The 16,772-nt window shown below is 39.4% G+C and overlaps 1 protein-coding gene across 3 annotated transcripts in view; it reads right to left on the bottom strand.

The window, feature by feature from the left end:
* Nucleotides 1-14,910, bottom strand: part of LARP1B (La ribonucleoprotein 1B) — a 39,603-nt gene extending 24,693 nt beyond the window's left edge. Inside the window, exons 1-6 of one of the 3 annotated variants that reach the window (XM_087724388.1) lie at nucleotides 14,183-14,910; nucleotides 5,218-5,279; nucleotides 2,754-2,813; nucleotides 1,616-1,787; nucleotides 1,302-1,448; nucleotides 1,051-1,194 (exon numbers count right to left, since the gene is read on the bottom strand). In XM_087724388.1, the coding sequence (XP_087580514.1) occupies nucleotides 1,051-1,194; nucleotides 1,302-1,448; nucleotides 1,616-1,787; nucleotides 2,754-2,813; nucleotides 5,218-5,279; nucleotides 14,183-14,534 (937 nt within the window). In that variant the 5' untranslated portion in view covers nucleotides 14,535-14,910. The remainder of the gene's footprint in view (nucleotides 1-1,050; nucleotides 1,195-1,301; nucleotides 1,449-1,615; nucleotides 1,788-2,753; nucleotides 2,814-5,217; nucleotides 5,280-14,182) is intronic. The other 2 variants (XM_087724389.1, XM_087724390.1) reach the window with 2 other exon arrangements.
* Nucleotides 14,911-16,772: the final 1,862 nt, after the last annotated feature.

A 16,772-nucleotide genomic window follows, 5' to 3' on the forward strand; every position in this document is an offset into this window, starting at 1 on the left:
ATTGTAAGAAAATTTCATGAGCTGTAAGCCATAATCATCACAATTATGACAAATCATGGCTTGAACTATCTTGCTTTGCATGTAATGAGTCTATCTCATATATTAGTTTCACCTTTTAAGTTGAATCACTGAAATAAATGAACTTTTGCATGATATTCTAATTTTTAGAGTTTCACCTGTAGGTGGTACCTTCCTCAATAGTAGTAACTGTGAGAGGGATCTTGTAGTCCTAGTGGACAACCATTTAAATATGAGCCAGCAGTGTGCAGCAGCTGCCAAAAAAGCCAACACAGTTCTAAGCTACACAAACAGAGGGATACAATCCAGATCATGTGAAGTGTTAATACCACTTTATAATGCCTTGGCAAAGCCACACTTGGAATACTGCATTCAGTTTTGGTCGCCACGATGTAGAAAAGACGTGGAGACTCTAGAAAGAGTGCAGAGAAGAGCAACAAAGAGGATTAGGGGACTGGAGACTAAAACATATGAAGAATGGTTGCAGGAACTGGATATGTCTAGTTTAATGAAAAGAAGGACTAAGGGAGACATGATAGCAGTGTTCCAATATCTCAGGGGTTGCCACAAAGAAGAGGGAGTCAAACTATTCTCCAAGGCACCTGATTGTAGAATAAGAAGCAATGGGTGGAAATTATGCAAGGAGGGAAGCAACTTAGAACTGAGGAGAAATTTCCTGACAGTTAGAACAATTAATCAGTGGAACAGCTTGTCTCCAGAAGTTGTGAATGCCCCAACACTGGAAGTCTTTAAGAAGATGTTGGATAGCCATTTGTCTGAAATGGTATAAGTTTTCCTGCCTAGGCAGGGGGTTGGACTAGAAGATCTCCAAGGTCCCTTCCAACTCTGCTATTGTATTGTAAAACCCTAAGCCCATTTCAATTTGTTATTTATTTTTACAGTTTTTAAAACTAATTCATATAACAAGCCATGAGTTGGCATTACGTTATAAGCAACCCATGTAACTATGGCTAGTTTTGCAATTTAGTATGTTCAATACCATTCTTTCTTAATAATTTTCTATTTCCATACTTCGAGGATTTCCTCTTCCACGTCCTCTTCCTCTTCCCCTGCCTCTCCCTCGTCCTCTGTAAAATCCTCTAACGCTGCCACCTTCACTTCTCACACTCGAAACTTCATCATGATCTTCTCGCTTTTCCCGATCCCTTCGCCAGCCTTTTGGAAACAGAAGAATAAAGTTCTGCAGTTACACAACTGAAGTTTCCATAGACAGACATCAATGACATATGCAAGATAAACCACCAGAATTTTAAGTGACATACTAGTTCTTGCCTCATTGCGTCTGTTGTTGTGAGGCACAAGCTTGCTGGTTTCTGGCTGGGACCTTGAACTGTTCTGAGATCCTGGCCTTTCTTGGTTATCTGGCTTCATATCATCTAAATGAAGTGGTACCCATTTATGCTTATTACCTTTAAATATAAAATATAAAAGTATAATAGATCTAATACAATCATTTCTAAAATATTAGTTACAATTAAATTCTAATATATACACAGAGAGGACATGTAGCAATATTCTCAAAATATTTACATTTACTATACTTAAAAACTATAGATAAAATTTAGTCCAGACTAACCTTTTTTCTTTTGATTGTTAATTGGACAGTCATCTTCACTAACAATTTCTCCATGAATTTCTAGATTTATCTCCACATTTTCCTTTATTTTATTGGTATTTTTCTTTTCATTTTTTTCTTCTTTCTCTTTTTTAATTGGAGCTTTTTTATTCTGATTACTTACATTTTTACACTGTAACAAAATATTAAAGAATGTAAGAATTCAATTTTAAGCATATTCATATAATTGAGGCCTTTTAAAATTAATATTTTTAATAAAATCCTATTTTCTTCCATCTTTGTGTCCCTTATTAATCAAATGACCTTATTTCCCTTATTTACCAAAGGTAATTTCCACAGAGTACCAATTATTATTTCTTCAAATCTGCTTCAAATATGTTCTATGAACAGTATTTTAATTTTCTTTGCAGATACTAGTTGGAATAAGATCCATTTTTTTCTTTACATATGGGAACAAGATCCAAAGAGACACTTGTAGGGTCTTGCATTTTCTAAACTAATAATTTCTTACCCATTTATGTTCACTTCTAAAACAGACGCTTGAGCTATCTTGCTAAGAAAATGCCAGTGACCAAGGTCAGCAATAGAGACTAGCTACAAAATGATTACAGAAAACACTAATTTTTGTAAGTTTTAATTGTCCTTGTTAAGCATGGTTGAAGCTTCATCAGTTATCTTCAAGCATACCAATTCTTTTATTTTTATTTATTTATTTAAAAAAATTATACAGCCACCCCATCTTATAACCAATTCTGGGTGGCTTCCAATCAAAAATAAATATGATTTTTTCTTTCAAATATACTTTCACAATAAATACATCATATGGCTAATGACAACAAAGTATACTATAGGGAAAAAGAAAAGTTATCAGTATGTAAGTGTTATTGTTGCCATTTAAGATTTTAAAAAATAAATAGTAGTTTTCCACAAAGTGAAAGAACTAAATGTTCTGTGATTAACTAAAGAAATAAAACTATGAATATTCTAGACAGGAAAGATTACCAGTAGATTGTTATGAGCATCAAAAAGTATATATTCACACTTTTCTAGAAGTGTAGACAAACAACTCCTTCTACAATGACATAGAAAACTAAAGCTCTGGTGCATTTCCCCCCCCCCCAAAAAAAAAAACCCTTACCCCAGAGCTTGCAATTTCACTTGGTGTTGGCCAGTTTGTTGCATCATTGAAATAATCTCCCTGCAGCAATAAAAAACAGCTTAATGTTCATACAATATTTATTCAAAAACAAGCAGAAAAGTATTCATAATTGTCAATGTAATCATACTATAGAAACTAGTTTACAGATAAAATTATTAATAACTGCCTTCACTATTACAGCAGGATGACAAGATGCATAGAGCAAATACAGGTACTCCTCACGTTAACAACCATAATTGGGACTGGCAACTCCATCGCTAAATGGTGAGTCGCTAAATGAAACTTTAAGGTCCATGACATATTTACAACCTCATTCTGCCACAATGGTTAAGCAAATCATCACCCATGGTCCTTAATTGAGACATCACATGACCAAAATTGTGATTTTACTGTTGGCTTCTCATTGACTTTATTTCATGGAAGCCACCTGTGAAGCATGCAAATGACAATCACATGACTGCAGGGCTCTGCAATAGTCATAAACACCCACTGGTTGATAAGGCCCTCCCCAGATTTTGACAATGTGACTCTAGAAATGCTGCAATAATTCTAAGTATAATGTAGCCTTACTGTATAAGATTATATCTCTTTAAAAACATATATCTAAGAAGGAAAAGGGTCAACATGGAATTTAAGATCAGAAATGAAGCAATACTTAAAACCTGAAACAGCGTTTGAAAAGGCATGAATTCACATATTTTCTACATAGATTTTGGGGGTGGGCAGGATTGAATTAATTTTTCTAAATCAGTACTGCCGCAGTAATTTAGAAAACAATGCCACAGTAGATGTGGCAGTCAAGTCCCTTAAAAACATACGCAATTGTGAATCACAAAAAATTATATTAATTACAATATTTTTATTTCTTGATAAGAAAAAAAGCCTATTAGATGAGAATCAAATACCCTGAAACCAAGTGTAGCCATTCTGAATGGTGTCATTTTCTGACTGTTCCGAATATAACTGATAAGGCATTTGTTTTCTATTTTATTTTGTTATCTTTTTTTCAAAATGTTTTTTATATCAAATAATGCAGAATTAGAGACGAGACACACACTTGTTATTATTTTAGACTGGAAGGAATTAAATGATAATGACACATTGTGACTGAACAGCATTAAAGCACATTAGAGAAGAAAAAACAGTTTATCATCTGCTAGACTGCCTAAAAAATTACTGGGTTTATTCCTCCTAGCTGACAAAACAAATTTTCGCAGTTCTGTGGGCATGGCTATGGGGGTGTGTGTGACTGCGTGTGCATGAGTGATGTCAAGTAAGCCACACACACTGAATCACATGCCCCCACCTAGCCCCGCCCACAGAACCTGTAGTAAAGTAATTTGAAATCCACCCCTGTTATGAGTAGATTTCTCAAAGTAGAAAGGAAAAAGCTTTAAGATGTCCTCCTCTTTCAGCAGTTGAAATACTAATAGGTACAGAACTCTGGAAGCCTTCAGTCAGAAAAGGTCAAACACATTAGCTCTAACAGCACCAAAAAGTTTACTGTCACGAGGAAAATGTAGTTATTAAAAATATTTTCTCATGAGGAATTAACATAGAATATGGAAAGGAAGCACATCTTTTAAGAAAAGAAAAAAAATAAGAACATTTTAAAATTCTAACACAGAAATCAAAATTCATGTCTTTAAATCAACTGCATTTGGTTCACAAGAATATTCTGAATATGAATGTGAAGACGGAGAGCCATATCTGCATTAAAAAGGCAGATAAAGTCAAAAATGCTATCTGTGTGCATACTGTTTGCTGCAAAAGTATTTCTAAAATTGCTGAGATTATAAATTAAATACAAAACCTATTGTATTCTGCAGAATCTTTAAAGTTCACTTAAATATCAAAGTATAAATTCCTTTGGGCAGGTTTAGTGAGATTTGTTGTATGTTTGTACTCTACTAATGCCCCTGTACCTAAGGGTTCAAAAGAAAGAGAAATTTCTTAAAGTGCAGGAGAAAGAGCAATGTAGTTTGACCCAATTTCAAGAAAATTTGAAAAAACATCAACCTTTTAAAAAAGCACTTAATGTAATGAATGACTTCTTCAATTTAACAGTCTATACCATATTTTCTGAATATATCTAACTATGCAAAGATTATTCTAGTAAGTCTTTTTTGTTTAAGCACACTTTTAATCAAATTAACTCCTGGATGTAATACTTTTCTAAAAAATACCAATCAATAAATGATTAAAACAATTCTAACACTCTAATAATTCTAATTCTAATACTCACCAATATTAGCCTTTTTGCTAAGCATAAATCTTGTGTTATACACTTAAGCCATTTTACATTATCTTGTAATTAAAAACAGTGGACAAAGTGTTTACGATAGTTATATACATTTTATAATCAAAGTCAGAATATAAATATACACACAGTAACTGAATTTTTAATAATAGAATATTGAACTTAAATTGTATTGATACATGCCTTACTGGGTTTCTTTATCTTCAACTTTCCTGCTTTTATGACTTTAGTAGAACACTGCAGCTCTAAAATAAAGGGAAAGTAGTTAAATCAGTGAAGCTTGATTTAAACTGATTCAGTTGAATAGTACTATATATTTAGCAGGTACATGTATAGCATCAATTTATCTGTAAATAATTTCTTTGTGAAATAGTTTACCAACGTATTTCAAGATTAATGGTTTCTTAGAAAATCTGAAATACAGTACTTATAAATATTTAACAATAGTTTTATAAATTATTTACCCACGTCAGCATGCATTTTATTAAGCTTTAAACATAAAGCTTCGAGCTTATATGTTTCCCCATCATGTCTCTGTACTAAGTAAACATTTCAACATCCAACATACTTAGCAGGTATCAAGTTGACAAAGATTGTTCTACATACTTAACTAAAAATGCATGCACTAACCAAGATTTGTGTCTACATAAAGACACATAGGTCTGCATCAGGGGTGGGTTTCTCGCCCCGTTCCAACCAGTTCGGTTGGAACGGGGCCAGTGGCGTCCTCGTGCACGCGCGCACGCATGTGTACTAGCGTCTGTGATGCTCCAGATGCTCTTGGAGGATCGCGCAGGCGCTGTATGCGTCCTGCGCATGCGTGGAAGCGCAGAACTCGTCAAAACCGGGTAAGGAATGCGGGCGGGCAGGTCGGCCCTTCGCCGTTCCCGGAAGTTACTTACTTCCGGATTCGCCGACCAACCGGTTCGCGGGGACCGCCGCGAACCGGTTGAAACCCACCCCTGGTCTGCATTGTAAAAAAGGTAATTAAGATCTCATGGTCTTTATGGCATTGAATTATTAAAGCATTTCAAAAGGGAAAAAAACAAATATATTACAAAGTATAGCTATTCAGCAATCTTATTTAATGAAAGCACTAAAATGAGGCTGTTGGGAACAATAGGTATAACTAATGGATAATCTCCAGAGAAATGCATAGATAGAATGTAATTATCATTTGTTTCTTTGTATCATTTATTGTTTAGCAATTGCATTCCATTCAAAAGAGAAAAAGAGAGAGAGGCAGACAGACAGACAGGATCACTGCTCACTATTGTCTCATTCAGATGAAGTTCTTTAACAACTATGCCAGCATTATTCTCACTCTGGCATGTGTTGCTGTCAGGCATACAAAATTTAGTCATAAATAAGTACATTGGTCTTTATTACTGACATATTTGTGAATGGTCACTAACTGAGGTAGTTGCTAAATGAGGAGTGCTCCACAAAGCCATGTTCTAAAGATGAAAGCTTCTGCATGTCATGATATAAAGAAAAAAAAAAGGGGGGGGACCCTTAAAAAACGTAGAAGAGCTTGTTCCTCCCACTGCCATTCAGTGCCACAACAACTTCCAGTATCAGGGCTCTCCCAAACAGTTTCAGATGTCTTAGAAGCATTTGAAAGAAGAGGAACTGAGAAAATAAAAACAACCTCATTTTTTTTCTTAAAATCTGTTTCATAATGTTAATAAATAATATTGAAAATATAATTGCAAGTATAGTTATAAATGTATGTTTTTCAAATTATAATGCAAGGAAACATTCACATTTTTTTTGTTACTGATCAAAAAATTTCTGAAGCAAAATAACAATTTTCCTATCTACCGTATTTTCACGACTATAAGCCGCACTGAAAATCCTAAAATTTGATAAAAAACCGGCAGTGCGGCTTATAACCCGGTGCGCTTTATATATGGAAAAAGATCGAAAATCTCTCCCTCCCGATTTTACTTACGCTCAAACTTGAAGCACGCACACGTCCCTTGGGTCTCTCCCCCCCAATTTTACTTAGTACGCTCAAACTTGAAGCAGGCACACGTCCCTTGGGTAAGGTGACCAGTGTACATAAAGAAAAATAAAATAGTAAGATAGTGGGATCCTTGCCCATCAAGCTCAGAAAACAGCGATCCCACGATCTGTCCCACACCTCCTCTTTCCCTAAAAGGTGGTGGGGTGGGAAATCCTTGCCCATCAAGCTCAGAAACCAGCGATCCCACGATCTGTCCCACACCTCCTCTTTCCCTAAGAGGTGGTGGGGTGGGAAATCCTTGCCCATCAAGCTCAGAAACCAGCGATCCCACGATCTGTCCCACACCTCCTCTTTCCCTAAGAGGTGGTGGGGTGGGAAATCCTTGCCCATCAAGCTCAGAAAACAGCGATCCCACGATCTGTCCCACACCTCCTCTTTCCCTAAGAGGTGGTGGGGTGGGAAATCCTTGCCCATCAAGCTCAGAAACCAGCGATCCCACGATCTGTCCCACACCTCCTCTTTCCCTAAGAGGTGGTGGGGTGGGAAATCCTTGCCCATCAAGCTCAGAAACCAGCGATCCCACGATCTGTCCCACACCTCCTCTTTCCCTAAGAGGTGGTGGGGTGGGAAATCCTTGGAGTGGGGAGGGAATGGGGATTTCATAGTATCCTACCCCTGGAGTGAGGAGGAAATGGGGATTTCATAGTATCCTACCCCTGGAGTGGGGAGGGAATGGGGATTTCATAGTATCCTTCCCCTGGAGTGAGGAGGGAATGGGGATTTCATAGTATCCTACCCCTGGAGTGAGGATGGAATGGGGATTTCATAGTATCCTTCCCCTGGAGTGAGGAGGGAATGGGGATTTCATAGTATCCTACCCCTGGAGTGGGGAGGGAATGGGGATTTCATAGTATCCTACCCCTGGAGTGGGGAGGGAATGGGGATTTCATAGTATCCTACCCCTGGAGTGGGGAGGGAATGGGGATTTCATAGTATCCTTCCCCTGGAGTGAGGAGGGAATGTGGATTTCATAGTATCCTTCCCCTGGAGTGAGGAGGGAATGGGGATTTCATAGTATCCTTCCCCTGGAGTGGGGAGGGAATGGGGATTTCATAGTATCCTTCCCCTAGAGTGGGGAGGGAATGGGGATTTCAAAGCATTTTAAACTATACCTTATAACCTTCCAAATGGAATAATAATAATATAAGAATGGCAAAGAAAAAGAATACTTATGCTTTATATTTTTACTGTCATTTATTATCTTACAGGCAGACAGGTTAGGAAACGAAATGAACGAGTGGCCAGCCAGGCTAGGAAACGGAATGCAGGCAGGGGGGAAACGAAATGAATGAGTGGCCAGCCAGGCTAGGAAACGGAATGCAGGCAGGGGGGGAAACGAAATGAACGAGTGGCCAGGCAGGCTAGGAAACGGAATGCAGGCAGGGGGGGAAACGAAATGAACGAGTGGCCAGCCAGGCTAGGAAACGGAATGCAGGCAGTGGGGGGAAATGTTGCAAAAAAAAGTGCGGCTTATAACCCGGTGCGCTTTATATATGAAAAAAGTTTGAAAAATTAACGTTAACTGATACTGCGGCTTATAATCCGGTGCGCCTTATGGTCGTGAAAATACGGTAATTACTTTCACTACATTATCCTGAGTAAGTTAATGGTGAGAGGAGAAAAGAAATCAAAGCCAGTAAAGATAAAAACCTCAAAAAGAATCTTTACAAAGAGTTCAGGAGAACTGTTAGGAGACATTCCAACCTTCAATCGGACATTGATTGACAGATAATAAATAATTCAAAGGAGATCTAACGAAAGTGGAAAGTGCATGCTGAAATAATGTATAGCAGAGATACCAATATTCAGAATACCTTAAAAGATATTTCTTAATTACAAGAACCCCTAATACTAGAAGATAAAGTTAGATCAGCATTCCGGTCATTATGGAACAGGAAGTTACAGAAACTGACAGACTATCCAATGAATTATGGCAAACAATAAAAGAAGCATTAGTAAAGTTCTAAATAAGCTATACAGTATCAGCAAGTCTGTAGAATGACACAGTGGTCAAGAGATTGGAAGAGGTAAATCAACATCCCAATCCAATAGTGTGCAAACTATCTTACCATATCCTTAATACCACATGCTAGTAAAATACTTGTAGCAAGTAACGTTAAGGATCATCCACAATGCCGATTAGAGACCTACATGGGGGAAAAAAAGATACCAGATGTTCAAACTTTAGAAAAGGCAGAGGAACATAAGACATTATTGTGATGGGAATATGTACAATTTTGTTGCATTTATTTTGTACAATGACAATAAAGACTTTGCTATGGACAGAACATGATGAAACAGAGGGGCTCCAGGATGTCAAAGGAGTGCAACAAGGCTGTATATTCCATTTATTCAACCTATGCACCAAATGGCTATTAAGGGAAGCTGGACTGGAAGAAGTTAAGTGTGATTTTAAAATTGAAGGGAGAATTGAAGGACTTCAGTGACATGAATTATGTTGATGACACTACTCTGATAGCTGAAAATGCAAAAGATATGCAAACTCTAAGAAAAAAAAAAAAGAACACGGTGAAAAAAGGGACTAAAATAAAATAGAAAGAAAACCATATTAATGATATAAGGTAGAAGCAATAGTCTTAGAAATGACAATGAAGGGAATAAAATAGTGAGTAACATATGTCTTTTATTTAGAAAAAAAATGTGTTATCACCTATACAGTGTTTCTATGAAAATAAGACCAGGTCTTATATATATATTTGGACCAAAAGACCCAGGCCTTTTTTTTTCAGGGGATGTTTTATTTTGCAGGGGCCTGCCCACTCCCTCCCACTATTTACTTGCGCACAGCCGTAATGCCACAGGGCTTCCCAGGCAGACATACTTTTCACCTGGATGGAGAAATGACGGAGACTGGAAACTTTGTCTGCTTGCAAATGGGACGCTTTGATATGGAGCTAACACTGGAATCGGTTGCATCCCCCTTCCCCCAGTGGTTCTGCCTTCGCTGGCTCTACCACACACTTTTCACCCAGAGGGAGATGAAGCTTTGTTAGTTTACAAATGAGATGCTTTGAAATGGAGGTAATCTGTCCATTTCAAAGCATCCCATTTGCAAGCAGACGAAGCTTAGAGTCTCCATCATTTCTCCGACTGGGTGAAAAGTGTTTGGGCACCTATGGGATGCTAGGGAAAGGAGTGATTTGCTCCATCCAAAGCAAATGATTATTTGAGTAGCACAGACATAACAAACAGGGAAAGATGCAGACCTGTAATGATGATCTTACAGTAACTTGAATGCCTTCAAGACATAGGACACATTAAATACATACTGTTTAGGATTTTTGATATTTTCTCTGAAGACTCCTAGAAAAGTAGAAAGATACCAGAAAATTGAAGAACGATAAATATAGTCCACCTCTGAAAAAAGGAGGGATGGGGAAGAGAATCCCAATAATTATAGTTAGTCTAACATTAATTCCTGGAAATAAGTCAGAACAGGGAATAGAGCAAACCACTTATAAGCGTCTCAAAGACAATATTACTACCAAAAACATGGCACTGTCAAAAATAGATCATGTGGGACAAAACTCTTATCATAGACTAAGTGGTCCACGAATAAGAGAAATGCTGTGGATGTACTTTGCCTTGATTTCATAAAGTTTTACACAAGAACATGACCTTCTCACTTAACCTATTAGATAATTTGAGCAACACTTCAGAAAGATAGATTCACAACTGGTGACTAATTGCACATAAAGTCAGCATCAACTTGGATAACAGCCACCAGTGGGATCTCACAGGAGTCTTGTTAGATTCTTAGTCTTATTTTATTAATGGCCTGGATAACAGGAGTGGTGAGCTGCTTATCAAATTTGTGGCTAATATTACATTGAGACATTTGGGCAATACCCAGGATGATAGAATGAGGTTATAATTTAATCTTGACAGATTGGAAGACTAGGTTGAGAAGAATACAATGTTTTTCAATAGGGAAAAATATAAATGTAAAAATGGGGAGAGAAAACATAGAAGCACAAAAAATAAAGGACTCATGACATGGAAGTAAAGAACCATATCAGCAAAAAAAAAATTGGGTGCAGTCATTCACAGGAAGCTGAACATGAACTAGCAGGGTAAAACAAACACTAGAAATCTAATGCAATTCTGGACTGCAATAATACTGTATCAAAGACACATGAAATCTTATTTCCATTTACTCGGCATCAACAAAACCACACTTGGGGTACTGAGTACCTCATTTCCAGAATAATATTGTCAGGTCAGAATAGACTCAGAAGATGGTGACGAAGATGATACAGATTTGAGATATGCTCTAGAAAGAGACAGAAGGAAGTAGGGATATTCAATGTAAAGAAAAAAACTAGAGGAAGATATGTCAGATATAAGGGAAATAAAAAGGTGTTATAGGGAAAATGATCAGAAGATACTTTAGAATTTATTTAACTGTCAGGAAAAATTTCCTAATTCTTAGATCTTCACAACAGTGGAGACTGTTGTTTCTGTCTCTGGAATACCATCCCTGGAGTATGGTTTAATTGATTTTTTTCTGTGCAGTGCAGAAGTTTAACTAAATTCCTAATGGTTCTTCCAGAATTCTAGGTTTCAATAAAAATGTGTAGCTTCATAATACAAGCAGGAATTATAAACATTCTACTGTAATATCAAATAAATCAAGTAACATATACCACCCCAAAATGAAATACAGGTAGTCCTCAACTTATACAATTGAGCCCAAAATTTTTGTTAAGTGAGTTTTGCCCCATTTTACATTTCTTGCCTCAGTTGTTAAGTGAATCACTGCAATTGATAAGTTAGTAACTCTTCATGACTTGGGACCCGGTTATCTGAGGACCATCTCTTGCCGGTCACATCTGCCCAACCCATCAGAGCAGATGGGCAGGGAATGTTGCGGGTCCCATCCCAGAGGGAGAAACACCTGGTGGGAGAAGGGCCTTCTCTGTGGTGGCACCCTCTCTCTGGAACATAATTCCCCCAGAGATTAGAATGGCCCCCATGCTAACATTCTTCTGGAAGGAGCTGAAGACCGGGTTCTGCCAGTGGGCCTGGAGAACCCAGGGCAAGATGGAGCCCATTAAATGGCTCATGTGATCTGCTGTCACCGTGGAGGGGGATGATTTTATCATGTAATATTATATTAATTTGATTCTATTTTATTTTATTATGTTCAGGGGTGGGCTGCTGCCAGCTTTACTGCCAGTTTGCAACCGATGAGCAAAGTGCGGGTACTCTTCAATGTAAATTGTTCTATGCAGATGAGCAGAACAATTTACAGTGAACTGCGCATGCACAATCACCAAAATTCAAAATGGCGGCGGTCAAGCAGCAGCAAGGGAACTGGTTCGGAGACGTGGCAGGCCTGGGTCGCAACCCACCTCTGGTTTTGTTGTTTTAAATGAGGTTTTATATTCTGTAAGCCGCCTTGAGTCGCCATATGCGAATAAGTGGCAATATACATTCAATAAACAAACAAACAAACAAACCAGCTTGTTAAGTGAATCTGGCTTCCCCATTTACTTTGCTTGTCAGAAGGTCGCAAAAGGGGATCACATGACGTTGGAACACAGCAACGATGAACCAGTTGCCAAGCATTTGAAAATTGATCACATAATCATAGGGATGCTACAAAGGTTGTAAGTATGAAAAATAGTCATAAATCACTTTTTCAATGCTGTTGTAACTTTGAACAGTCACTAAGTGAACTGTTGTAAGTCGAGGACTACCTGTATAGAACCAATTGGGCTGAGACAACGGCTACCTAAAAATCACTCAACAAGCTTCCTTGACTCAGGATGACTAGAACTCCAAAATCTTATGCATACTTTATTATAACTTCTGGATACAGTCATCATGTAAAATCAAGTTATTTGTAGTTTAAAATATTTTAAGCTTCATTCAGCAGAACATCAATATTCTTCTAAACAAAATATTTTACGAGCTGATCCTCTGTCACTATGAATATATTAGAGCGGAGGTGGCGCAGTGGTTAGGGTGCAGTACTGCAGGCCACTTCAGCTGACTGTTATCTGCAGTTCAGCCTTCCATCCTTCCGAGGTGGGTGAAATGAGGGCCCAGACTGTGGGGGCGATATGCTGACTCTGTAAACCGCTTAGAGGGCTGAAAGCCATATGAAGCGGTATATAAGTCTAACTGCTATTGCTATTGCTATATTCAGTAAATATAATTAAAGTTTGAATTAAAGCTCAGATAGCATATTTTCAGTAGAAAGGATCCATTTCCCTTTCTGCCCCATATTGAAATGGGATGAAATTAGTGCGACTGTAATAACGAATGCTAATACATTGCCACCTGCCAAGTAAGTTCAGATATCATTAAGATGCATTACATATTAAATGATAGAAGAAATATCCAGTGTTCTTAAACCGCGTTTTATAGCCATACTCTCTCTTTTTTTAAAAAAGAAAGGGAAAAAAGTTACAGGTTGTTCCACATTAAAAATGTGTGGTGTTTGGTGCTCTGGAAATATTTAAAAATACTCAAAACCAGATGACGACATATTTCATTCCCAACTCTATGATCGCTCTCCAAAGACCTCCAAACATCAACTATAAATTCTAGGGTTTTGTTTCCCGTTAGATTCACAGGGGTCTCCAAACTTATCAACTTTAAGACGTGGACTTCAATTTTCAGAATTCTCCAGCCAGCTATGCTATGCTGGAGAATTCTGGGAGTTGAAGTCCACAAGTCTTAAAGTTGCCAAATTTGAAAAACTCTGCAGTCAGAAGAACCTTCCAATCTTCTCCGGTCTCGCTTAACTCCCCAAACCCGCCACATCCCTCCCTTCACGCTCAACTTTCCTAATCTGACCGCGTGCCTAAATTTCCAAAGTCAACACTTCTTAATTAAGAAAGCAAACCCCCCACGCCTTTTCTCCACAGCTCGTGTTATTCGGGGTCAATACGAAAGTGAGAAGGGAGGGGGAAGCTTTCAAGAAACCTGAACCATCATTCCCACACACACCCCAAGACACACACACAAAATCACACACATACACACACACTAAAATAACGCTGCTACTCAATTTGACAACTTCTCCCACCTAAACATCGCCCACCCCCACCCACTCCACTCCCCGCCACCTGCAGCGGCCTTTCTCACCCGGATCCTGCGAAGTTAACTCGCCGCCCGACGAAGCGTTGGGAGGAGATAAACTACTACTGGAGTTGGGGGGAGGCTTCCAACGCGTCCAGGGATTCTCTTTAGGCGGCGGTGCCTCGACCACATGACACGGCGGCGGCCTCCCCCGTAGTTGCCACTTGTCGTTTCCCTCCCCGTCCTCTTGCTGCCGTTGCGATTGCAAATCCTCGTCGAAGCCACTTTCCCGGGAAGTTTCAGTTACTTGGCCGGAAGGAAGCAGGAACGGCTCCCGGTGGTTCTCTTCCAGTAACCAGGCCTCACCGTTCCTCTTCTCCGCGCCCCGAGATGGTGGCTGCGGGGCAGCCGCTGACATGCCGAAGAGGAGCCGCCGCACCGCCCGGCACGCTCCTCTCCCTCCGTTCCCTGCCGGGCAGCAGTAGGGAGAGAAGCGAGGCGCCGAAAGACCGGAGCGAAGCTGAGAGAAGCTCCGTGCTGCGAGCCTGGGCCGCCCCACGGGGGCTGAGGCTGGAGGGAAAGCGCCCCCCCGCCCGAACAGCGGCCTCCGGGGGCGGCGTTGTTCATACACCTCAAGGGGTGGTTCAACCGCCACCGCCCTACGGCGGGGAGGAACGGAGAGAGATCGTGCGTGGCGCGCGGAGAAAGGGAAAAAAAACGAGGGTTCCCGACGACGACGGGTGTGTGTGTGTGTGTGGTGAGAGAGTCAATTTTCGAGGGCCTGGTGAGCACCGTCACAGCTGTCGTGTGCGTGCTATCTCGCGCCGGGGGAGGGGCGGGGTGGGTGGGAAAGGGGCGGGGATAAGTGCACAAGGAAGGGAATAAAAGGAAGAGGGGAAGGCGAAGAACTAGTAAGCAAGGCGATCACTACGAAGAGGTGGAGTCTTCAAACTCTTCGATCCGTTGTGACATCACAACGGCCAGCAGCGCAGAGTGGAGCGGAGTCTTTTTTTTCTTATTTTGGGGTTTGGTTTCCTCCCCCCCCCCTCAGGTGGTGGGGAATTTTAATCGAAAGGGATGAGCACCTATTCGGCCAAGGACCTCTGAATGGGAGATCAGGAGGAAAAAAAATTGTCCTGGCAAACAACCTTGGGGGTGGGGGGGAATCTAGGACTGAACGTTTTTTAATGTCTCTCTCCGGTGTTCGACGAACGATCGATGACCACTTTTTAACTACGATTTGTGAACCACTTCGGAATCAGTTCGTGCGATTTTGCCCAGGCTTAACTGTTTTCGAATAAGAAAAACACGGGGTGCTTTGTCAAATAATGCTCAATTGAAATAAAGAGGAGACGAGAAAATAAAGATTTCTGGGAATGACACTGTTTTCAAGGCACGTGCACATACTTCTTTTTAAGGATCTGCGCTAGAATGTCTGATACTGATTGGATTATTGAATGCTAGATTTTCCTTTGTCCACTTTTCAGACAGTTGTTCTGTCTTCCCATCTCTCCGGGATCATGGTGGTCTCGTCAAAAGATAATAGTACCTTAGGGCGCAATTCATCAGGTCTCGGTGATTTAATTCAAAGCTAAACAAAAAAAGAATTTCCTGGCCATGTTTTTTTATCACTTTCAAGTTCAGTCCTGCCCTTTCGTTTTGCTCCTTGCTTTTTTTTTTTTTAGGAACAGGATTTGTTTTTGAGAAGACTGGAGTTGAGCAGTTCCACCTTTTTGGTTTTTTGATTATTTTTTCTGTAGTGTTATATCTAAAGCAGACCTTTTGTTGTTATTGGGATATCTTATTAATATTAAGCTTGGTTTTGAACTCTTGTTTCCTTGATATGCGTTCTATAGTTCTAGCTATTTGTCAGTACCATTCCTTTCTAATCTTAAATCCTTTTTCCATTTATTGTTGATCAAATTATGATGAACTGAATTGGGAAATAAAAATGCAGCTTCAGCTTCCTTGTCACCTCTTCCTCTAGGATTTTAATCAGTTTTGCAAATTTACTTCTGTAGGAAGTTAGCACCCAGCCCTCTCCTGGAAAAATGAAATATCCTGGGGAATGTTGAAGGGGTAGAGTGTTACATTTCCCTGGATGGGAAGTGCAGAAACATGTTTTTGAGCAGGGGACAGACTCACTCTTGGTAGCCCCGCTTTCCTCAATGGCCTATTAAGATGCCCAAGCCAGTCTATTCGACATAATAAAGAGTTCTCCCCTTCAGCTCCAGAGTGATGGGATGAAGGCAGTGGTTCTCAACCTTCCTAATGCCCTGACCCTTTAATACAATTCCTCATGTTGTAACCGCCAACGATAAAAAAAATTTCGTTGCTACTCTGTAACTGTACTTTTGCTACTGTTGTGAATCGTAATGTAAATATCTGATATGCAGGATGTATTTTTATTGTTATAAATTGAACATAATTAAAACAGTGATTAATCACAAAATAATATGTAATTATATATTGTGAAATATTTATTTCTAATTACAAATAAATGAAATTTTGTCTTGAAGCATGGTGTAGCATGGGGAACAGCCTTAATATAACAACAGTAAACTACATTGCTACATTTTGCGACAGTAGGGGTAAAAAACCAGCGTCAGTGCGAAGGTTGAGATTGCTTCTTTCTCACCAGATCAGAAATTCTTGG

The sequence above is a fragment of the Thamnophis sirtalis genome, unplaced genomic scaffold (assembly GCF_051295495.1).
Source record: "Thamnophis sirtalis isolate CommonGarterSnake01/CBP01778 unplaced genomic scaffold, rThaSir2_p1.2 scaffold_10, whole genome shotgun sequence".
Classification (NCBI taxonomy): Eukaryota; Metazoa; Chordata; class Lepidosauria; order Squamata; family Natricidae; genus Thamnophis; species Thamnophis sirtalis.